At 45.5% G+C, this 25,249-nt stretch overlaps 1 protein-coding gene across 1 annotated transcript in view; it reads right to left on the minus strand.

The window, feature by feature from the left end:
* Positions 1 to 25,249, minus strand: part of OCRL (OCRL inositol polyphosphate-5-phosphatase) — a 2,544,778-nt gene that overhangs the window by 1,408,717 nt on the left and 1,110,812 nt on the right. Inside the window, exon 14 of the mRNA XM_044057236.1 lies at positions 11,606 to 11,715. Coding sequence (XP_043913171.1) covers positions 11,606 to 11,715 — 110 coding nt within the window. The remainder of the gene's footprint in view (positions 1 to 11,605; positions 11,716 to 25,249) is intronic.

Consider the following 25,249-nt stretch of genomic DNA (forward strand, 5'->3'; position numbering starts at 1 on the left):
CCCTGATGTCAGTTCTGAGCGCCCATGACCGACGTCAGCCTAATACTTTGGTATTCGGGCCGACCGAGGACAGCGGACTACCCATAAGTAAGGACTGCAGCAATGTGAGATGAAGAACATCCAACAGTGTGTGTGTTCTGGACCCAGGACCGGCCACTACAGTAGTCCATCAGTCATTTGCCCTACGTCAGACACTGACCCTCTTTACCACTTACCACTGCAGTAAACTGGTCATTCAGTCTGCGTCTTACATAAAGTCCCCACAGTTTAGTTAGCAGCCTCTTCTACGGAAACAGATTTGGTGAACCCATGTTTCCAAACACTCCCCTCCCAAATTATCCTAGAACCCAGTCAAAAAGGACTATGTCTGAATGACAGCTTCTACTTGTCATCAGATAGTGTCAGTTGCCTTGGAGGTTACTGTCCACTACAAAAATAGCCAACTTTTCCCTTCAGAATACTCTTCACAGTTGTACTTGCCAATTTTAATAATTATTAGTAGTCCTGGGGTCAGTGACCCCCATAGAAATGTGTCTCTCTCTAAGGAAAGCAGATATCAGGAGGAAGGAGGGAGGGAAAGCATGACTGCAGCAGTGAGAATACTCAAACATCTAAATGTATGGCCAGTGTACACAACTGTACTACGTTCTTTGTGTCTCACTGCTGCAGTCCTAACCATTGGGAGGATTCCAAAAACTGAGGAGAAGGGTGGAAGGTTAATAGAAACTTAAGATTGGGTGAGCATGTCCTGCAGAATTGCAGAGGCAAACCTAGCCCTAGCTTTTGAGAATAGGTTCAGATGCTAATGTTTGGTGAAAGTGTGGACAAGTCCATGTGGCAGGTTCCAGGACGTCCTTGGTGGGTACCCCTCTAAGGAATGCTGTGGAAGTAGAGGATGCCCTAGTGGAATGGGTTCTGATGGTCCTAGGGAGTGGTTTTCCATGCAAGGAGTAGCAAAACTGGATGCAGTGTGCTATCCATTTGGAAATGGTCTGTTTGGATATTGGTTTCCCCTGTGTCCCTGTATTAAAGCTGACCAAGAGCTGGTCAGTTTTCCTGAATGTCTTTGTACAATCCACATAAAATCAGAGTTGCCAGTGCACATACAAAGAATGCAGTATCCTTTCCCCCTTGTTCTGAGGGTTAGGGAAGAAGGTGGGCAGGTGGATGGTCTGGTTGAGGGTAACATCCAAAACAACCTTTGGCATGAAGGAAGGACTGGTACTCAGCCAGACTCTGTCTGCATGGAAGATGATAAATGGCTCAATGGCCTTTAAGGCTTGAAGCTCTGACACTCTCCTGGCTGAAGTAATATCCAGGAAAAAGGCAGTCTTCCAAGAGAGGTACTTTGGTTCTGAGGATGCTGCAGGCTTGAAGGGAGGTAGAGAAAGCTTTTCTAAAACATAGTTCAGGTCCCAGGTTGGGGTGGGCTGTCTTCTGAGAGGCCTGATATTAGAGGTTCCTCTAAGAAATTGTTAGATAAGTGGGTGGGAGAACAATGGCTGTTCTGTAATCAAAGTGTGCCGAGATGGCAGAGGCATGGATCTTTATGGAGGAGGAGAAGGAGAGACCCTTATTAAGAAGCTCAGCAAGATAATCTAGAATAAGAGGAATGGAGGGCAGATGTACGTCAGCCCCCCTTGGACTGGCTCCAGGAGCAAAATCTTTTCCATTTTCCAACGTAATATTTTCTGGTGCTGGGCCTTCTGGCTTCTGTGACGGATGTCAAGGAATTGATTGCTTAGCATAGATTCCTTGGTAGTTTTGGTAGAATAAGCCATGCTGAGAGCCAACACTGACCTCCCCCCCCCGGGGGTAGCAGGTGAGGCATCAGAGGGTAGCTGCCAGACGGGCTGGTGAGATAGCTGCACAGCAGTGGGTACCAATTATGTCCGGGCCAATCTCAGGCAATGTGTATTGCTCTTGCTTTTTCCTCCCTTATCTTGATTAGTACTTTTGGAATACACAAAGAGGGTATTCCAAGGGAAGGTCAGGGCATCGACCTTCCAGGCCAGGTGATGGTACTCCCTGGTACAGAATTTCTGTACTTGGTGATTTAAATGAGAGGCAAAGAGGTCCACCTGTGGGGTCCCCCACGTGTGGGTAATTAGCAGAAAAATGTCTCTGTGGATTTGCCATTCGTGACGGTCCAGCAGACATATGCTTAGGTGGTCTGCCAGGTTGCTGTTGATGCCCGGTAGGTATTGGGCTATAAGATGTAGTCCCATGGATGAGGCTGCTAGCCACAGGTTCATGGCTAGTCTGCACAGGAGGTAAGAATGAGTCCATCCCAGTTTGCTGATGTACCACATGACTGTGGTGTTATCTGTTTTTATGAGAAGAACCCCTGGTTTGAGGTAGGGTTTGAAGGATGCCAGAGCATTTTGTATTGCTATTATTTCCTTTTGGTTGATGTGCAAGGGTAGTATCTGTGCGTCCCAGAGACCTTGGATGCATCTGTCTTCTAGGTGGGTGCCCCAAGCTATGTCCGAAGCATCTGTATTTTATGGTCTGGTCTGATAGACAAAGGGTTAATGGAAGTCCCTTGTTCTAAGCACAGACCTGAGCCCACCAGAGGAACTCAGATCTTATGCAAGGGATCACAGGCAGGGAGGTGTCCAGAGGTTGTGAGTGTTGACACCATAGGTTCTTTAGGTACCACTGAATATTCCTCATGTGTAGTCTGGCCAGAGGTACTAGGAGGATGCATGAGGCCATGTACCTTCCTGGGAAAAAGCTGGGTTTGGGAGGCCAGAGTAGTGAAGTATTTTGGGAGGAAAATAAGTTTTTCTGGGACAGACAGGCCATTTGCTGTTCTGTGCCCAGTAAGGCTCCCATAAATATGATTTTCCTGGTAGGTGTCTGTTTTGATTTCCTTTCGTTGATAGTGAACCCCAGAGAGTTGAGTAGGGTTTTTACAAATGAGAGGTGCTGCAGGAGCAGTTCTTTGCAGTCTGCCTGGATGAGACAGTCATCCAGGTAAGGGTAAATCTGTACATTGTTTTGCCTGCAAAAGGCAATGGCAGGAGCTAGACATTTGGTGAATACCCTGGGAGCAGTAGATAAGCCAAAGGCAAAGCAGAGAATTGAAAGTGTAGTAATCCTGCTCTGAAGCGCAAGAACTTTCTGCATGATTCCCTTACTGGGATGTGCAGGTAAGCATCCTAAAGGATGACCATCCAAGCTTTGTTTGGCAGCACTGGTAGAAGATGTTGTAAGGTAAGCATTTTGAATTTTGGGATTACCAGGAAGATACAGACAAAGGATAAGTCCAGGATGGGATGCCAAGTCCCGTCTTTACTGGGAACAAGGAACAGTCTGGAATAGAATCCTTCTGCAACTTATCTGGAGGCACAGGTTCTACTGCCCCTTGGGATATTAGGTTTTGTTTTAATGCTTCTGCCCACTGGTTTGGAGGTAGGTCTGGGTACCCTCTTGGAGGTGGTAGTTCTTGGAAATTTAATTTCTACTCCTGAGCAATGATTTTTAAGACCCATTGATCTTTTGCTATAGAGTTCCAATTTTCTATGCATAGAGATGGCCTTCCTCCTAGCTTTTGGTGTGGTGGAGGAAGGCCGAGATGGGAAAGGTAGTCATTCAGGGTTTTTTTCCATACAGGGTTGCTTTTGAACTCCCTGCTCTAGTGTTTGAAGGGGGCCACTGTTTTGTTCTTTGCTGGCCCTGAGTTTTAGTCCTGGTGAGTCTGTCCCTACGGGTATTGTCTTGTGCCTGCCTGTTTGGTGCAGAACAAGACCAGTGTTTACAGGGAAAATTTCTGCTGAATCTAGGAGGTTGTACTTGAAGAAAATCTTTAACAGTATGCATCGATTTTGCTTTGTCTTCCATCTTTTTAAGTACTTCTTCAGTTTTCAGTCCGAACAAGCAATCTTTGTCAAGAGGTGCATCCATGATTTTAGCTTTGACATGATCAGGGAGAGGTTGCTCCTTCAGCCATGCATGTCTTCTGATAACAGATCATTTCACTGCTGCCCTGCTAGAAGCTTCTAGGGCATAAAAACCACAGTGCAAGGAGTGCTTTGCCACCTGAGATGAAGAGTGCAGTAATTCTGGTATCTCTTTATTGTTGGGAAAAATCTGGAAAAGCAGAAATTTTCTGTTTCAAAAGTTCCAGAATGTGCTGTTGATAGTTTAACATATGGAACTGACAGTTGAGAGCCTTTATAGTTAAAGTTGCAGAGGTATATACTTTTTTACCCCTTCAGTCTAGGGCCCTGGATTCTTTGTCTGAGGGAGTAGGATCCTTTGCAGAAGTAGCCTTAACTCCCTTAGGTCCCAGAGTAATCACCTCTGGATCTGCTATAGGATTTCTGTAGAGGAATTTATGAGAGTCAGGTACCCTGTCAGGTTTTCTGGGGACAGGTGAAAGGGTGTCAGAGGTAAGGCTGGATTCTTGGTAAACATCATCTACCACCTGCAAGATGGGTAGGATGGCCAGAGGCCTGTGCTGCGGTAGGTCCAGAAACACTCAGTCTTTTCTTGGATAGAGGGAAATCTGTTGATTCCCATTGGAAGTGTTCCCTGAGGGGTGGAGGGTTTCCCCAAAGGAAAGTTCTTCCAGAGGCGATGATGCATTAGAATAGATTCTTCTGCATCTGAGTCTTCATAGGCAGTAAGAGGATTTTCCTCTTCAAACAGAAGAGTTAGATCCCTCTGAGTCTAAATCAGATCGATGTCTGGAGAAGGTTCCCTTCTCCTTTTGGCTGGTGTGGCCTGATTACCTTGGATGAAAGTGATGAGATCTGCCACCATTTTAAGCATTCTAGTTTGAGTAGGGGGAGTAGTAGTGGAATGGAGACTTTTTGCTGTTTAAGTCTGGCCTAAAGAGTATCCCTTGGTGCTGTCAGTGTGTTAGCCGGAAGAGAGGGCAAAGGCCTTGAAGTGAATTCTGAAGTGCGAGCAGTATCCTTGGAAGCCAGTGCCTGCGTAGCGGCTCTGGACTCAACTGAGGCAGAGACAGCCAAAGGCTTGCTAGACGATGCAGTTTTCTGAGGCACACAGGACTCCGAAAGGGTCTCGGTAGAGGCCTGCGAAGTAATAGAGTCGGGCATCAGGGACGGCAAAAGCACCTCACTGAATTCCAAAGAACTGATGACCCTTTTAGCGGTGGTGCAGTCAGAAGGCTTGGTCTTATGCGGTCTGTCTCTATCCTTATTCTTTACGTTTTTTCAGATCATCTGCGGTTTGCTGACTGATGGACGCCATATTGGTAATCAGAGATGGATGACGAAAATATGTGGCTACAAACAGAGCTCTATGATGAATAGTTCTAGTGTTAAAGAGGACACAGAACCGATAGCGGAGTACGTCATGATCTGGGCCTAAGCAAGAGACACAGCAAGAATGGAAGTCTCGGTGTGGTATTTCCTTTCCACAGGCGAGACAGCTATTGACTTTTTCAGAAATCGGTTAGTGCAAGCAAACCTTTCCACAGGCGAGACAGTTATTGACTTTTTCAGAAATCGGTTAGTGCAAGAAAAAGGAAGGATCCCCAAAGGGGTACTTAGCTTTAGACATTTTCAGCTGAAGTTCAAAATCTGGAAACAACAGACACCCCACTGCAAGAAGAACTAAGGTAATGGCGGCGCCTGCTCTCCTTTATAGCTCGGATGACCTGACGTCAACCAGTGAGTGACAGCAACCGACGCACAAAACCTTGACTCTGGTATTTGGGCCGACTGAGGGCTACCACAGCAAGGATAACCTAATGGTTAGGACGGCAGCAGTGAAATACGAAGAATATCTGTACACTGAAAGGCATAATAATGTGGCAAGACTGTTGCATTGGGGATTGTGCAAACATTATAATACTGATGCAGCTGAGAAGCATTGGAAAAGTACAGTTGTGTACACTTACTGTAAATGTAGATGTTTGAGTGTATTTACTGATGCAATCATTACATTTGGGTCATCTGATGGCAGGTTGCCCTCAGTCGGCCTGATTAACAAAGTCTTGGGTCCTGCGTCAGTTGCTGTCCCTTCTTCCATAACGTCAGGTCGTCAGGGGTATAAAACATGCAGCCAACGCAATTACATTAGTTTTTCTTGGCCCAGATGTCAGGTGCCCCCCAAATGGGAAGTAAATAAAATTAAAAACAGAAAAAATATACCTCCAACCAAAATAAAATACACCACAAGGGCTTTTAAGCATAGTGAAAGAAAGTAGAGGTATAGCCAGAGAAAAATAGGGGGCTGGAGGGAGGGTAACTAGGACTGCAACAGTGAATACACTTGAACATCTACATTTATGGTAAGTGTACACAACTGTACTATGTTCTTTGTGTTTTACTGCTGCAGTCATTACATTTGGGTAGATTCCCAAAGCTATGGTTGGGTGGAGGGAATTATACAGCATTAGGACCAGCTATAAGGCCCTGCAGGACAGCAGTGGCAAAGCCAGCTCTGGATTTAAAGAAAAGTGGTAAATGGTAATGTTTGGTGAAAGTATGAACTGAGCTCCAGGGTAGCAGCTTCTAGAATGTCCCTGGCAGGAACACCTCTGAAAAAGGCTGTTGAAGTAGATGCAGCCCTGGTGGAATGGGATCTGATCCCCTGGGGGATAGTTTTTCCATGGTGCATATAGCAGAAACAAATACCATGGCTTATCCATTTGGAAATGCTTTGCTTTGAAATAGCCTTTCCCTCTGCCCCTGCAGCAAATGCCACCAGCAGTTGTTCAGATTTTCTTTGAGATTTAGTCCTGTTTAAGTAAAATCTAAGTTGTCTGTGTACATCCAATGAATGCAGAATCCGCTCTCTCCCTTGTTCTGTGGATTGGGAAAGAAAGTTGGCAAATGAATGGTCTGATTAAGAGCCACACTGGTTACCACCTTAGGCATGATGGATGGATTGGTCCTGAGAGAGACCCTGTCCGCATGAAAAATGATGAAAGGCTCCACTGCCATAAGAGCCTGTAATTCAGAAATCCTTCTAATTGAAGTGACTGCTAAAAGGAAAGCTGTTTTCCGGGAGAGAACTTTTAAGTCTGCAGTAGCAGCTGGCTCGAAAGGAGGGAGAGTGAGTTTCTCCAATACAAAATTGAGGTCTCAGGCAGGGGTTGAAGCTCTCCTGGGTGGTCTTAAGTTTTTGGCCCCTCTGAGATACTGCTTTAGCAGAGGATGAGAGAAGAGGGGAGGTTCTGTGTTGTAATGAGCTGAAACGGCTGAGGCATGGATTTTTATGGAAGAAAAGGACAGGCCCTTGTGAAGCATCTCAGTTAAATATTGCAAAATCTGAGGAATGTTGGGCACTGCTGTGCTTATCCCTTGAGATTGATTCCAGGCACAGAATCTTTTCCATTTGTCAGCATAACATTTTCTAGTACTAGGTCTTCTCGCCTCCAAAATGACATCCATCACAGGTTAGATGATGGATGCTAACTGTGAATTTAGCTGATTAGCCACACTGCAAGATTCAAAGTTTGGAGCCGAGTGTACAAAGTTTGGTTGTTCTGCTGAGACAGTAAGTATGGTGTCTGAGGCAGGTGCCACGGTGGAGTGTGTGACACTGCACAGGAGTGGGTACCAGTGTTAGCGAGGCCAGTCTGGAGCAATCAAAATCATTCTTGGTTTGTCCTGTTTGACTTTTAGTAGAACTTTGGAGAGCAGAAGCAGATGGGGAAAGGCACAGACTGATAGGTTTTTCCAGCTGAAGGACAGAGCATCCACTTTCCGGGCTTTTTTGTGATGAGTTCTTGTGCAAAATTTGTCCAACTGATAGTTCTGGGGTGAGGCAAAAAGATCTATGTCTGGGCTCCCCCATTTGCGTGTCAACATGTTGAAAATCCATGGTTCCAGTTTCCATTTGTGAAGGTCATTGAGATTTCTGCTTAGTTCGTCTGCCGGAGTATTCAGCTTTCCTGGCAGGAATTGAGCTTGTAGTTAATTCGATAGGTCAACAATGCCATGGCTAGTCTGCAAAGGGGGTAGGAGTGTGTACCCCCCTGCTTGTTTATGTACCACATAACCGTGGTGTTGTCCATCTTTATCAGTAATTGTCCTGGATGAAGGTAGTCCTTGAAGTCTGTCAGTGCATTCTGTACAGCTAGCATTTACTTTTGATTGATATGAAGGTGCATTTGATTTGGGCTCCATTTGCCCTGAATGCACTTCCCTGCCAGATGAGCCCCCCCAAGCATAGTCTGATGCGTCTGTAGTTAGGGTTTGGGTGGCAGGGGGTGGTGTGAATGACGGTCCCTTGTTTTGGTGGCAGGCCTCTGCCCACCATAGGAACTCTAGTTCGCATGCATGGTATGATAGGATTCATTGTTCCAGGCTGCGACAATGCTGACTCCATAAACTTTTTAAGTACCACTGAAGTTTCCTCATATGCAGTCTTGCATATGGAATTAGAAGAATGCAGGAGGCCATGAACCCCAAGGCTTGCAGAATTTGTCTTGCAGATAACAGGGTTTTTGTGGCCACCTGTTTGAAGTAAGTCACCAAATGAATTTGCTTTTCTGGCGTAAGTAAAGCCATCTGGGCAGTTGTATTCAAGCTTGCACCCAGTAATGTAATTTTTTCAGAGGGTACCAGTTGTGATTTCTTTTCATTTATAATGTACCATAAACAAGTTAGAACCCTTTTTACAAATGCCAGATGTTTTAGAAGAATGTCCCTGTTTTCTGCCTGAATTAGACAATCGTCTAGGTATGGATATATTTGAATATTTCTTTGCCTGCAAAATGCAATTACTGGAGCCAGGCACTTTGTGAAGACCCTGGGCACAGTAGATAAGCTAAAGGGCAGTGCAGAGAACTGATGATGCATGCAGCCTGCTTTGAAGCGTAGGAATCTTCTGCAAGATTCCCTAATTGGGGACTCATGGAATTCACCACCAGAATAAGTAGTGGACAGGGGATCCGCAGAAGGATTTAAGAGGGTATGGAATTGGGGAGAAGGAAGAAAGGGATGAAACAGTAGAAGAACGATGACTGCAGGTAAATGACTAAAGAGGCTTACCAGCTCGTAACATTAAGCAAACTATAAAGAAAAATGTAATGCAATAAAGTAAGGGGAAAGCAAGAGGAGGTAAATACCTCCAAAAGTACAGTAAATGTTTCATTCAAATTTGTTAGTAGCGACACCCATAACGGTGAGTCCTGAAAATATAAAAAAATGAAGTACAACTGAGAAATACAGTGAATCACAAAACCTATAGTAATGCCATTACAGTGTTTTGCGATTTTTTTCCTCCAGGATGCATTCTTCACATATTGCGCTACTTAGTAATCATTGCATTTAAGCGAATGGAAATACTGTGAGATTACCCACAAGCTCACAGGTGGTGTGAACTGAATAGTGCATTTCAGGGTAATGGAAATACTGTGAGATACCCACAAGCTCACAGGTGGTGTACACTGATCAGCGCATTTCAGGGTAATGGAAATACTGTGAGATACCCACAAGCTGACAGGTGGTGTACACTGATCAGCGCATTTCAGGGTAATGGAAATACTGTGAGATACCCACAAGCTCACAGGTGATGTACACTGATCAGCGCATTTCAGGGTAATGGAAATACTGTGAGATACCCACAAGCTCACAGGTGGTGTACACTGATCTCTTCTGCACTGCTAAAGGATGTCAAATGTGCTCCTCAGATTTTAAACAAAAATTCAAGCTCAAGCACCATTTAGACAACAGTCTGCAACTAAACAGCATGATGAACTTAGCTTCACTGAGAGGTACTGTAAATTACTGCCGTCTCAAGGACTACAGCTCAGCCAAAATAATGCCACTCATATGGAAATGCAATCTTAGAATTTGTACCATCTGCCGAAGCAGCTACGGTTCACCTTTACAGAATACTAATTAACATAACAGGCCATACAAATAACTGACAAACTGCAGCCTGGGAGCTGCTAGTTTATCCTCTCCTTGTATGACTTCAACGTCAGCAAAAGCGTCACCTTCTGCCCCCACCTTCTGCCCACTTTCTCCATTAAATAACAAGGACGATTGTGAAGAAGTGAGCACCTTTCTGTTTCTTCTGATTCCAGTCTTCACAGCTTCAACAAGCACATTTATCTGCACAAGTTAACTCTGGTTAACTAATATGTATTAATTTAATCTTGTTCAGTATGTTCAATTTTATATATGGACAACACTGGAACTTTAAAGCATCTAATTCATAAATTCATGTCTTACTTAAAATTCCAGACTTCACTGTTTGACCCAACACAAATATGAAAAATGATTCAAAACCAGCAGAAATAAACTGTTGCATCAGCAACTTACCCGGCAAAAGAAAAATAAATACTATTGGAATATCAAAATAGACAAGAAGAAGAAAAATGATTTTGCTCTATTTTAATAGGTACAGACAACAACAAAAATTCAGACGCTGGAGATGTCAACATTGAAGGATACCACACAGTTTATCATACGCACCATTCTGGGTGCAGTACACAGCACTCTGTGGTGTTGTAGCACTGTTAGTAACCAATCATTCTGGGTGCACTACACAGCACTGTGTGGTGTTGTAGCACTGTTAATAACCATTCATTCTGGGTGCAGTACACAGCACTCTAAGGCACTGTAGCATGTTAATAACCAGTCATTCTGGGTGCAGTACACAGCACCTTGAGGCACTGTAGCACTGTTAATAACCAATCATTCTGGGTGCAGTACACAGCACGCTGTGGTGTTGTAGCACTGTTAACAACCATTAATTCTGGGTGCAGTACACAGCACCCTGAGGCACTGTAGCCCTGTTAATAACCATTCATTCTGAGTGCAGTACACAGCACCCTGAGGCACTGTTAACCAAACATTCTGGGTGCAGTACACAGCACCCTGAGGCACTGTTAATAACCAATCATTCTGGGTGCACTACACAGCACCCTGTGGTGCTGTAGCACTGTTAATAACCATTCATTCTGGGTGCACTACACAGCACCCTGTGGTGCTGTGGCACTGTTAATAACCACTCATTCTGGGTGCAGTACACAGCACCCTGAGACACTATAACACTGTTTATAACCAATCATTCTGGGTGCAGTACACAGCACTCTGTGATGTTGTAGCACTGTTAATAACCAATCATTCTGGGTGCACTACACAGCACCATGTGGTGTCGTAGCAATGTTAACGACCATTCATTCTGGGTGCAGTACACAGCACCCTGAGGCACTGTAGCACTGCTAATAACCAATCATTCTGGGTGCAGTACACAGCACTCCGAGGCGTTGTAGCATTGTTAATAACCAATCATTCGGGTACAGTACAGAGCACCCTGAGGCGGCTGGGTGCAGTACACAGCACCCTGTGGCACTGCAGCACTGTTAATAACCAATAATTCTGGATGCAAGTACACAGCACGCTGTGGTGTTGTACCAATGTTAATAACCAAATATTCTGGGTGCAGTACAGAGCACCCTGTGGCACTGTAGCAATGTTAATAACCAGTCATAATGGGTGCAGCACACAGCACCATGTGGCACTGTAGCACTGTTAATAATTAATCATTCTGGGTGCAGTACAGACCACCCTGAAGCACTGTAGCACGGTTAACAGCCAATCACTCCGGATGCAGTACAGAGAACCCTAAGGCATTGTAGCACTGTTAATAACCAATCAAATCTTACCTGGAATCCCACCGATCGGTCTTAGAATCATATTTATAAGTTGGAATAAATGTGATCTCTCCTTCCAAAAAATCTGCAAAGGCCTTTTTGGTACTCCGCTGAATATTCAGCTGCAAAATAAAAAAAAAAAAGCAATCATCAGTTGCAAACAAACTTAACTTCACTTATTACTAACTTACATTTATGTAAGTGACTTCATCACTGCTACTGGACACTCATAATATAAATGCGATAAGGCTGTAGTCAGATGTTAGTCTTTTGGCGAACTCCAAAAAGCAGTCTGGAGTCTCCAGGGGGCCAAGCTACTTCTCAAATCAAGAAGCAAGAAACCAAGCTGTAAAATACAGGCCAAACAGTATCACCAGTGCGAGTCAATATTTTTGGGGTACTGGCACCTAAGCAATTAACGTAAACCACACAAAAATGCTTTTGACTACTAATCTTCATGCTTCATTCTTCTCAACGTAATGCCCCAGCCATATCTTTTAGTATGAAAAGAAACAGTGTGCACAATCTCTGGTGACATGGCAACAGGTAGTATGCATGGCTTACCATATACAATATGTACACACACACACACACACACACACACACACACACACACACACACACACACACACACATTTATACATATGGGGTCCTGTTGAAAATATCAAACTGTGCAGGTGAGTGATTGTGCCAGATCAGGTTACAGCTGATTTTATGGTTTTGCCCATTCCCAGCTGCAGTACACTCTTGAAGTTGGTAGCAGTGGGTGTAGGTGGTTAAGGGGGGGGGGGGCTTGACACCCTGCAAAAGCTTTTATAAGCAATGTTTTCAGAAAGAAGAGAGAATCAAAGCACGACTTTGGGAATGTCCTACCTGCTCTTATAAAGTCGTGGCAATACAGAAAAGTGAAGAAAAAGAGTACAGAAACATTCCCTTCCAAGGAAAGGACAGGCCATCTACCTTCCAAGTCAGAGGACCTGTGACTTTGGAACAGAATACAGGAAGTTATCTGTTCAAAGGGGAGGCTAAAAGATCTACATGAAAAATACCCCACCAAGGGACAATGTCCAGGAACACATCTCTGTGAACCATTCATTCATGAGCTTGTGGTTCTGGACATGCTCAAAGAGTCTGCCACAAGACTGACCTCTAAGGGAATGGAAACTGCCTCAAGAGTCGCTTGATACTGAACTGCTAAATTCCAGAACTGAAGAGCTAATCTGTAAAGAAAGTAGGAACTTGCACCTCCTTGTTTGTTGGCATACCACATTACTGTGATATTGCCTGTGAAAACTTTGAAGGGCCCAGGATGCAACAGGGAGTGAAAGTATTGTAGAGCCAGAAGCGGAGCCTTCACCTCTTTTATGTGGGTATATTCTGAACCCTGGACCTTTACGGGGCTACAAGAGGCACTCCTGTCCCCTGTCTGAAGCATGCTGTTGCAAAAGAGAGTAAAATTCCATGAGCGGAGGAGCTCCCTGGTCAGCCTCAGTAAGAAGCTGAGATCCCTTATAAGATACTCCAAAGCTAGCTACGAAAACAAAATCGCCACTAAATCCAAGGCCAACCACAAAGCATTCTATAGCTATGTCAAGAATCAAGATGGCAACATCCAGATTTGCTCTGAGTTACAGCACAAAGGCACAAAAATTACAGAACCAACTGATATTGCCAACATCCTGGCAGATAGGTTCAGTTTTAACTTTACCCCCCTCTCACCCCCTAAAGGGCCCATATCTATACAGGAAGAATGCAGAGTCCCTGTAATCACAATTATGCAGGTAAAAGCTGCACTCTCTAAAGCCAAAAACACAGCATCCATGGGACCGGACAACATCCCAGGCTGTGTTTTACACGAACTTCAGAACGAACGGCTTCTCACTTAAGTACCATGTTCAATAATAGCCTCGCATCAGGCTTTGTGCCCACTGAATGGCACACGACAGTTATCCCACTCCAAAAAGGGGGAGCAACCACTGATCCTAGGAACTATCGACCTATTAGCCTGATGAGCCTGGTCTGCAAGGCCATGGAACTTATCATCATGGAACTCAAAGACATTGGTAACCTCCAAACTCTGGATCCCACCCAGTTCGGGTTTGTGAAAGGCAGATCATGCCTCCTGAACCTGATCAACTTCTTTGAAGCAGCCACCAAAGCCGTGGATGAGGGTAAGGTGGTTAACACAGCCTATCTTGACCTCGCCAAGGCTTTCGACACCATCCCCCATTCGGGAATTATAGCTAAACTCACTAAACTAGGTATAAATCCCTATGTCACAAGATGGGTTGCCAACTGGCTCACTGACAGAACCCACACTGTAAAAGTTGCAGATTCCAAATCTGACCTCAAAGCAGTGACAAGTGGAGTACCACAGAGTTCTGTCCTGGGACCTCTCCTGTTTGGTTATCTACTTCTCTGAAGTACAGGCTAACACAGAAGGCCTCTGGCTAACGAAGTTCGCAGATGAATGCAAACTAGGAGCCATAGTCAAGTCCCCAAATGATGTGGACATCCTACAGAAGGGTCTCACTGAGACAGATACTTGGTGTCAGAGCCATGGCCTCAAGCTCAATGCCAAAAAGTGCAGTGTCATCCCCTTTGGTAAAAACTCTGTACCCATGAACTACCACATAGGCAGCAATCTACTTAACACTGAATGCATGATAAGAGACCTTGGGACCCAGGTGGACAGTAGTCTCTCCTTTGATAGTCAAATCGCCACAGTAGTCAGGAAGTCCTTCTGCATGGCACACCTTATCATAAAAGGGTTCTCATCCAGGAAAAAAATAGGTCAATGTTCCCCTCTACTCGACACTCATTAGATCCATTAGAGTACAACGCCCCTTTTGGAATGTACCTCAAGACATCTGCAGCAAGGAAAGGCCACAGAAGTACCTCACAAAGAGGATTACTGGCCTCAAACAAATGCCCTACACTGACCACCTCAAAAAACTCCAGCTTTACTCCATAGCATATTGCCTACTCCGAGGTGATCTCTGCCTAACATATACAGCTATGTCAAACCCACAGCTGTTGGGTTGGGAGGGTGGCCTAATGGTTAAGGTGTTTGCCTTACAAACACAAGGTGCAGGGTTTGAGTCTCACAAGGATAATTGACTAGGCTTAAAAATGGCTTGCAAGGGTGGTTAGCTTAGTACTAACTTAAGACTTTCCCATTATGAAATATTTGAGAAGGTCACGGTGAGCTGCCTGTCGGGTGCTAGGATCCGACACATAACGCAAGCACTCAGGTCACTCCAAAGCAAATACAAATATGACTCAGTCATTGTACATGATGGTGTGAATGACCTGAGACGTACCTCCCTGGACTACATGAAAAGAGACATAGAGGAGCTCTCTGATCTTGTAGCCCAGGCTGGTATGACCCTGACCTTGAGCAGCATCTTACCCTCACCTAGAATGATGCCACAGTACAAAGACAAAATGATCGATTTTAACAATTGGCTAAAATTTTGGTGTCATTCAAAGGGGATCCAGTGTCTGTCAGCCTGGGATGACATGCTTGACAAGCCACGTTGCTTCGCTAGGGACAGCTTGCACCTGTCACCACTGAGCTTTCGGATATTGGCAAAGGCTCTTGCCACCCCCATAGTGCCTTTTTTTAGGCAAGGCTCAACAGTCAAACCTACCCCCATAGACAGCACAAGGAACAAGAAACTAAGGGTAATGCTGCTAAACGCCAGAAGTCTTAACCTCAAGATGCACGCACTCAAAGCTCTCCTCAGTATGGAGAACATCGATATCTGTGCAGTGACAGAAACCTGGTTCAAGGCTCCAGAGAGCACCCCAGCACTACCAGGCTATACCTCATATCATGCTTTTTTCCCCCAAACCCAGACCGAACCACAAAAGGAGGGGGAGTTTCCATATTTATCAAGGATATCCACACCTCCAGGTTAGTGGCATTGCACGAAGTATCGGAGACCATCCATGTGCAACTAACAGTGGGCAAGACTGCTTTTCAGTTTATAGCATCCTACAGACCACCCTCTCAAAGTCAGGAATCCCACTCGACTTTCCTGAAAACATTGGAGAACATGAAGATCTCTCCGAACACCATTATATTGGGCAACTTCAACTACCCAAACATTGACTGGGAGCACTATCCAAGCTCCAGCACCTTAGCCCAAAGATTCCTGGAAATTATAAACTCAAATGCTATGGAACAACTAGTCACCACTCCCACAAGAGGGGACAACATACTAGACCTGATCATTACCAACATGGGGACTCTATGCTCCACACCAGATGTATATCCCTCATTGGTAAGATCAGACCATAAATTAATTTCACTGGATGTCCACATCCCGACCCCACCCCCAGCCCAGAAAACCACAGTGAAAAACTTCTCAAAACCGAAGTGGAATCCTTCAAGGCCCCAGGGCCAGTGGAAACTATGGCCCAAACTGCAGAATCCTATAATAAATGCATTCTACGGACATCTCCAGGAATGCATGGATCATGCTATCCCAAACAAAACCAAGACCCAATCATCCAAAGGCAAGCGTCCAGTCTGGTGGACCCCTGCCATAAATAAACTGTACAATAGAAGGAGGAAGCTACTACATGATAGAGCAAAATCCCTAATAGGGAAGGCATCTCTGATCAGTACTAGCAAAAAATTACGATCCCTCATAAAATCCTCCAAGGCCAGCTTCGAGAGAAAAATTGCACAGGACACCAAAGACAATCATAAGGCTTTTTCAGTTATGTTAGAAACCTGGGATGCAACTCCCAGACTTGTTCTGAGTTGATTCTAAACAACAAGAAATACACTGAACCCACAGACATCGCCAATATCCTGGCAGACAGGTTCAGTGCAAACTTCTCCACCCCCTCCCCCCCAAAAGAGCAAGTATCTATCCCGGCAGAGGGCTGCCTCCCAAACATCTCAGATGCTCAGGTGAAGGCTGCCCTCTCCAAAGCAAAAAACACTGCTTCCATGGGACCAGATGGCATCCCAGGTTGCATCCTACATGAACTAGAAGAAGAACTAATCCCTCAAATAAAACAGCTATACAATCTCAGCCTCACTACACGATATGTGCCCACAGAATGGTGTACAGCAACAGTGGTCTCACTCCACAAAGGTGGAGCCTCTACGGACCCTGGAAACTATCGCCCCATAAGCCTGACTAGCTTAGTCTGCAAGGCTATGGAAAGGATCATCATGGAGCTCATAAACAAAGATATTGGGGACCTACAGACACTAGATCCTACCCAGGTCGGCTTTGTCAAGGGCAGATCCTGCCTTTTGAACCTGGTTGACTTCTTTGAAACAGTCACCAAAGCCATAGATGAAGGGAAGGTAGTCCACACAGCCTATCTGGACCTTGCAAAGGCATTTGACACAATACCCCACTCAGGCATCATAGATACGCTATCCAGCTTAAATATAAACCCCTATGTCACAAGATGGGTCGCAAACTGGCTCAAAGACAGAACCCACAGAGTGAGAGTTGCTGGAGCCATGTCAGACTCGAAACCGGTCACAAGTGGCGTCCCACAGGGTTCTGTCCTGGGACCACTCTTGTTCGGTATATACTTTTCCAAGGTACAGGCAAACGTGGGAGGACTATGGCTCACCAAGTTCGCAGACTACTGCAAACTGGGCGCCATAATCAACTCTCCAGCTGACACAACCATCCTTCAAAAGGTCTCACAGAGACAGATAACTGGTGCCAGCGCCATGGTTTAAAGCTAAATGCCAAAAAATGTATAGTCATGCCCTTTGGCAAAAACAATGTGCCCACAAATTACCACATAGGTGGAAACCCATTAAGTACAGAAAAAGTTATTAGGGACCTGGGGACCCAAGTTGATAGCAATCTCTCCTTTGAAAACCACATTGCCAAAGTGGTTAGAAAGACCTTCTACATAGCCCACCTCATCACGAAGGGTTTCACATCTAGATCAAGAGAGGTAATCGTGCCCCTTTATTCATCCCTCATCAGGCCCATCATAGAATACAATACCCCTTTTGGGATGTACCTTACCCGACATCTGCAGCAATTAGAAAGACCCCAAAAGTATCTCACCAAGAGGATCAAGGGTTTCAAACAGATGCCATATGCTGCTCGGTTAAAAAAATTCCAGCTCTACTCAGTTGCATACCGCCTACTTCAAGGCGATCTATGCCTGACATACAAATCTATGTCAAATCCAGAATTAATGGACATGCTCCACCTCAGTAAATCTAAATCCCTTAGAGCCACACGCTCGAGGGACTTGAACCTCAGCACAGAAATAAATAGAACTTGCTGGAGGGACAGGTTCATAACCCAGAGGCTCCCTTCGCTCTGGAATGGAATTCCAGTTCATGTGAGGCAGAGCACCTCACTGAATCTCTTCAAGAAGAATCTCGATAAGTGGATGGGGGATCGTAGGTTTGTCCCAGGGATTACTCCAGTGCCACTATTAGACAGAGGCACAGTAAACTAAACCTTAAAAAGGGCACAGTATACTCAAATCAAGGGGTGGCGTAAGCCATACAGAATCGGGCTGGGCTTATAATTGCCCCAGGGCAGATAGCCTAGTATGAACCTATGCTACACCTAAAGAAATCCCAATCCCTCCGAGATGCACGCTCTAGGGACCTAAACCTTGTCACCACAATAAACATAACATGCTGGAGAGAGAGATTCCTGTCTCAGACACTTCCTATACTCTGGAACAAGCTACCCATTTATGTCAAGCAAAGTTCTTCATTAGCACTCTTAAAGAAAAATCTTGATGAGTGGATGTGAAATGGAAATACACTCTGGGATCACTTCTGTGTCTGCTTGACAGTGGCACAGGAAAATAACTTTCTGGGTGGCGTAAGCCATGGAACCTTGCTGGCTAGGCTTACGTAGGCCCTTGGGCCAATAGCCTAGTACCTACCTATGAACCTATGCATGAAAAGCTCCTGAGTGGGAACTGGATCTTGAAAAGGAAGCCCTGAATTTAGAGAGAGTTGATGAACCCACCACTGCAGCTCAAGCTTGAAACAGGGAAGGAAGGGGACAGGGGAGTCCAGAGGGTGGAAAAGTTGGAGCCATACCTGAATCGAGGTACCACTGAAGTTCCCTCATATGGAGCCTGGCAACAGGGAACATGGGAATGGTCGAAGCCATAAATCCCTGACTGTGTAATACGCAAATGTTAAACTGGAGCTCCTGTAGCAGTCTGCTGGGCAAAGTAGTTTCAATAAGCAGAATGTCTAGATAGGGAAAATCTGAATACCACCAAGCCTGCAAAAAGCAAGGACAAGAGCAAGGCACTTGGTAAATACCCTTGGTGCAGTAGTGGGGCCCAAAAGGCAAAACAGAGAACTGAAAATGCAAGGAAGAGACAGAAATGCACACATTTCCTGAAAACGGGATGGATACGGATGTGAGAGATCCAGAGACATCAGAAAGGCCTGAGAAAGTAGAAGAAGAAACGATGTCTGAAGGGAGAACATCTGAAAATAAGGAATCTTGAGAAAAGTGTTGAGCTGGGAAAGATCCGGACTTATACCCTCCTTTTGGAGGACCAAAATATTCAGGAGTAAAATCCCATCTCCACCTGGGTGGGGGGCATGGCTGAATACTGCCCTGATTCAAAAGACATTGAAGAACCTCTGGGAACTGAGAAAGCTGCTCCCAAGGAGGTTGAGGAATGCCTGAAAACGGAGGAAGAGACTTCCAAACCATGAAATATCCTTGATGGATAACGGATAGAAACAAAAATATGTTTCAGCTCCTGCAAGGCTTTGCCCTTATCCTGAAGTGACTTGAATAGGTCAGCAGTAGCAATGGATAGCTATGGAATGGCCTGTATACACCCTTATTGCAGGATCAAAAAATCAATGATGTTAACAACGCTGACAGGAATAATGGGGTTGCCACTCAAATGGATAACAGTGACTCTCAAGTTAAGAATCAGGAGGTTAATAATGAAGGAAAAAGAAGTTATGTACTCACCATAACGTTCCGAGTAGTTACAATTCATTTTTCTGCAACCTGTGGGTATTCGGATCCATATCAGATCAGAGCCGGCAACTTTTCAAGCATCTGCTCCGAGCTCCAAGCTCCTCTCCTTACCCATAACCCATCACCAACGCCTACCTTCCTTCAGATCGAGTTTGCCACTACGCAACCAATCAGCAACTCGACTATATAATAAACCCTGAACAGGGTCAGGGGAAGGAGGGTGGGACGGTTGCAGAAAAATGAAGTCTAACTACTCAGATGGAACATTATGGTGAGTACATAACTTCTTTATCTGAAGTACTTAACTTCATTTTATCTGCAACCTGTGCGATAGAGTCCCCAGCTACTCAAACTCCTGGGAGGCCCTCATGGAAGGATATTCCTGAGCACCATAGAGCCGGAGGATGCTCTCTCTCTGGAGATCAAATCCAACTTATAATGAGAAATGAAGGTACGTGACCTTGCCCAGATTGCTGCTGCACAAATGTCATCCAGTGGAACCCTAGATCAAAATGCAGCAGAAGTCATCATAGATCTGGTAACATGAGCTTCAAAAGGATCAGGTAGGGGCAGACCCTTCAGGTCTTTATAAATTTGAAAAATACATTGTGTAATCCATCTAGCTAAGGAAAGCCATGATGAATACAAACAAATAATAAAAAACCAATCCACCTAGAAATTTTTTGTTTTGACACAGGCAGAGCTCAAAGCTCAAAAAAAAAAAAAAGAACAAGAACTGCCTACTGCCTAAAATCTGCTTAAATAATATTTAAATAATATAAATGTGTACATCTGTGTACAAGTAAGTCTAAAATCTTTCCCTTTATTTTTGAGGATCTGCAAAGGCAAATGAAAATGAATAGTTTGTTTTTTGCCAAAGAAACCCACACCGCATAAAAAAAGAAAAATAGTCGTAATGATTAATACAATACATATGGAAAATCAAAAAGGCTCCACTGCCATAAGGGCCTGCAACTCAGACACCTTCTTGCAGAAGTAATAGCCAACAGCAGAAACAGAAAGCAGACAAAAAAAAAAATTCAGCAGCAGCAGCAGGCAGCTCAAAAGGTGTAGGAGCAAGTTTTTCCAACACAAATTGAGATCCCAAGCAGGGAGCCACACTCAAATATTAGGCAGAAATCTCCAAATTCTTTGCTGTACTCCAAAATAAAAGTTTCCATGATTTGTTCGTGGGGATCCATGATTCTGCTCATAACATCTGCCTGCTAAAGGGAAAAACCTCCTGAAGAAACTGAAGTTAAGCTTAGGCGCAGCTATCTCATGATCCATCAAAATCATGGCTTGAGGATAAGAATGTGTTGTGTTCCCCTTGCTTGTTGATGTACCACATGTTGTGTTGTTTGTCTGTTGAGAATCAACACCTGCCCTGGAGAAGTAACTCCTTGAAAGCCATTAACGCAAACTGAGATGAGCCCCCAAGCAATGTCCGAGGCATCTGTCCGTAAAAATCACGTTGCCTCTGGCCGCCTGGCAGAGAGTCCCTGTTGTTAGTGACATTCCTGAGCCCACCACAAGAATTCTTGGACAGACTTTGTTTGTTTGTCGGGTAAAAAAAGGGCTGCTGGCTTATTGTCAGTCTCAGCCCAGAAAGGCTATCACTGGACAGAGCCAGAACCTTTGGACTCTCTGAGCAGTAGATAAGCCAAAGGGCAATGCAGAGAACTGATAAAGTGATCTTTGCCCAGCAAGAGTAAAAAAGCTTGTGTACGTCAACATCTTGAACTTGGGAATGTCCAAAAGCGTGTTGAGTTGGGTCTCCGGTGTTCTACTCTTTGGGTACAGGGACAGGGAAGAAAAAATCCTAGGCCTCCTCTCTGACAGGGGACTGGCTGAATGGCCCCTATGTGAAGTAACTGTAAACCTAAGAACCTTGAGAGCCCCCCCCCTACCACGCCTAGACCTACCCCTAGACTGAGAATCATAGCTCAGCTAAATTCTGATCCTCATGACTGGAAACAGTAGCAGCACCCAGGAGGGAGGCCTGGCACAAGCAAACCATTGCAAAAAAGAATGCTTTACACTTTGTTCACACACATGAACCAAATCCAGCAACTCATTACACTCAATACCTTCCTGCACCTTAGATTTCCAATTGTGAAAGGAGATAATGCTGATATTTTAGCATGAGGCAAAGTTCAGGGGTTCAGGAAGCCTCTGCAAAACATCTTCCACCATTTAAAATCCCTCATGGAATGCAAAGTCTCTGAAAATGAGAAATCCTCAGGTGGGGAGAGGGAAGAAACAGTCACACACAAGCCCCCTCAGCCCCTCAGCCTGGCCTACCTCATCCGCTTCTTGGAGAAGCGGCGCCGGAGCATCCATTTTATAATTGCAACGCTTCCGAAAACTGTTCCCTAACGGGTACTTAGCCAACTCTGTTCCTTGGAGATGGCTTTGACCAGAAAGGGTTTAGAAAAGGACACAAATAACTGGTCAGACTTACAAAAGGGCTTTGTTCTGTGTAAATAAAAACAAAGCGGTCTATGAACATCTAGCATATGCAGTTTATATTCACCCTTGTTCTGAAAATTTGGAAAGAAAACAGGCAGGTTAACTGTTTGATTAATGTTTGATTCAGAAGCTACTTTTGGTAAGAAAGAAGGGTTCATGCGGAAAGAAACCCTGTCCTTATGGAAGATCAAGTAAGGGGGCACAGAGCAGACAAAGCTTGAATCTCAAAAATCCTCCCAGCCGACATAATGGCCACTAAGAAGGCTGTCTTCCAGGATAAGAACTTCAAGTCTACTGATGCTGCAGGTTCAAAGAAGGGGCAACTAAAGCCTGCAGAACCAAGGTAAGGTCCCAAAGAGGAACACAGCCCTTAACTGGGGTACGGAAAAGAAAGGTGCCTTTAAGAAAAGACTTACACAGTCTAGAAGAGGGCAGGGCATTCCTGTTTTTGCCGACATGGAAATTTGAGATAGCTGCCAGTTGCACTTTCACCGTGAAGGAACTAGCCCCTTGTTGAAAAATATTAGCTAAGAAATCCAACACTGCAGGAACGGGCTGTAAAAGGATCCAGGTTCCTCTGAGAAGCCCAAATAGAGACTCATTTCCATTTACTGTGGTAAATCTTCCTGGTGGAGGCCTTATGGGATGCCACCAGAATAGTTTTTACTGAAGATGAAAGACCGGGAGTCCAGGCAATCAAGGGAACTGGAGCAACCAAGCCGTCAGCTTGAGGCTATCCAGGTTGGGTGGGCAAGTGCCCGAGGGATGAGGGATGAGAGATGAGATCCGGCAAGGATCCAGAATCCAAGGAGGAGGAGCTAGAACATGAGACCAGAGGTAGGGGAACCACACCTGACGAGGCCAGAACGGGGCAATAAGGATCACTTTGCACCCCAGTAGTCAAGCTTTCTGAAGAAACTTCGGAATGAGAGGAAACGGGGGATAAGCATACAGTAACCGGGGAGGCCAAGAATGGACTACAGCATCTCTGGGGGATCCCCTGATGAGGGAATCAGAGCGAAGAACTCACTGCACTTCACATTGGAAGGAGATGCGAAGAGATCGCAGCAAGGCTGGCCCCATGCAAGGAAGATCTCCTGCGCTATCGATTGTTTCAGAGACCACTCATATGGCATGAGAATAGCCCAACTCAATCTGTCCGCTAAAATGTTGGAGCGTCTCGGGAGGTGCACTGCAATCAAAAATTGACTGGTGGAGATCACCCACTCCCCACAATCTCATGGCCTCACAACACAGAGGGTAAGATCTGGTTCCTCCTTGTCTGTTGATGTACCCGACAACCGACATGTTGTCTGACTGAATTGCAATGGTCCCCGGAGGAAGAACCGTGTGAAAGGCTTGCAACACTAAAAGCACTGCTCTCATCTCCAGAACACTGATATCCAATCTGGTCTCGATCTGGGACCACGTGCCTTGTACCATCCTCCCCAGATAATGGCCCCCCCTACCCGAGCTGGGAGGCGTCTATGGTCACTGTGACTTGGGCTGTGGATGAAACAAATGTGCATCCCGCTAAGATCTCTGGTGATTAGAGCCATCAGAGAAGCAACGCTATGCAGGCTTTGCTGATTTGAATTGGATATTCCATGGGGAGATCTAGCCAAGACCACTGTACGGCCAGAGTCCACTGAAGAACACGCATGTGAAGAAGTGCACAGGTGAGGATCGAGATTGCTGCAGCCATAGAGCCTAGGGCTCGGAGAACGTCACCCGCCTTTGGTAGCCTGGGGCCAGGAACCACTAATATATGGGTCCATAGGCTCCAGACCCTGTCTGGAGTTAGGAAGACTTTCAATTGAAGGGTGTCCAACCATGCCCCGATAAAGTCTAAGATCTGCACCGGGTCCAAGAGGGACTTGGAAACATCGACAGTGATCCCTATCCAGTCTGCAAGATGAAGGAAGGAGTCTCTGGCTAAGCAAAGAAGATGCTTGGTGGAAGCAGCAAGGAGCCAATCGTCTAGGTAAGGGAATACCTGAATTCCCTTAAGCCTCAGGTGAGCCGCTACAACTTCCATTACCTTAGTAAACACCCTGGGGGCTGTGGTGAAACCGAAAGGTAGGGTTCTGAACTGGAAATGATTGGCTCCCAGCCAGAAGCGAAGGAATCTCCTGGAGCTTCTGCGAATCTTGCTGTGGTAGTAAGCACCCTGGAGATCTGTCGAGCACATCCAGTCGTATTCTCGAAGATAAGGTAGAATGGACTTGTAGGGTGACCATCTGGAATTTCTGCTTTGCTACAGCCAGGTTCAAGGCTGACAGATCCAAGATGGGCCTGAGGTCCCCCATCTTTTTTGTCACTAAGAAGAAGCTGGAGTAAACGCCTGATCCAAACTGATCTGGGGGGACCGGTTCAATGGCTCGTTTGCGAAGCAGCTTGAAAATCTCTAGCGCTGCCACCTCCCTTTGAGTGGGTGGGACATCTGGGAGGCACTTTGGTTGGACAGGAGGGGTAACAAATGAGATGGCGTAGCCTCTGGATATTATATGAAGTAACCAACGATATGCAGTTATGGACTCCCAAGCTGTTGGGTGCAATGATAATCTTCCCCTGACTGTCTCCAGAGTAGTACAGTCGGGCAACCCCTCAGGGCTGCTGCATGGTCCTGTCCGAGAAGGTCTCTCTAGACCCAAAGTTCCTCAGCCCCCCCTCTGCCTCTGGGGGACGAGTTTCCCTGAGATTCCCGGGAAAATGTGATTTTTGGAACCACATCATCTTTTGCCCTCTCTGATTCCTAGAAAAGGATCTTTGAGGGTTAGAGAAGTGGACTCCGATGGAAGACAGTCTTCCCATCCTTTTCGCTCTGGACCAGAGTGTCATGTACTGTCTTCCCCAAAAGAAAAGAACCATCGAAGGGAGCATTTGTGAAAGACACCTTGAAGGGGTCTGCGAATTGACAGAGTGTGAGCCAAGCGTGTCACCTCATAGCCACGCTGGCCCCAGCTGCCCTAGCCGCTCCTTCTGTCGCTGAAGAAAACACTCGTTTCCCAAATCGATTCACTGCCCTGGACTCCTTGTCCAGAGGGTGGACTGAGGAACTATCCTGAGCCAGTTCCCTCTTGGTGGCTGCTGCAACCACCATGTAACATGCCTGTCTGCGAGTGGACAGAGAATCCTGTCCGGGCGTTTTGGTATCGGCTCTATGGTGTCAGGCTCCGTCCATGCCCGCATGGTGATAAGATCC

This window comes from Protopterus annectens, chromosome 15.part0 (genome assembly GCF_019279795.1).
Source record: "Protopterus annectens isolate FY-2018-M chromosome 15.part0, PAN1.0, whole genome shotgun sequence".
Lineage (NCBI taxonomy): Eukaryota > Metazoa > Chordata > Ceratodontiformes > Protopteridae > Protopterus > Protopterus annectens.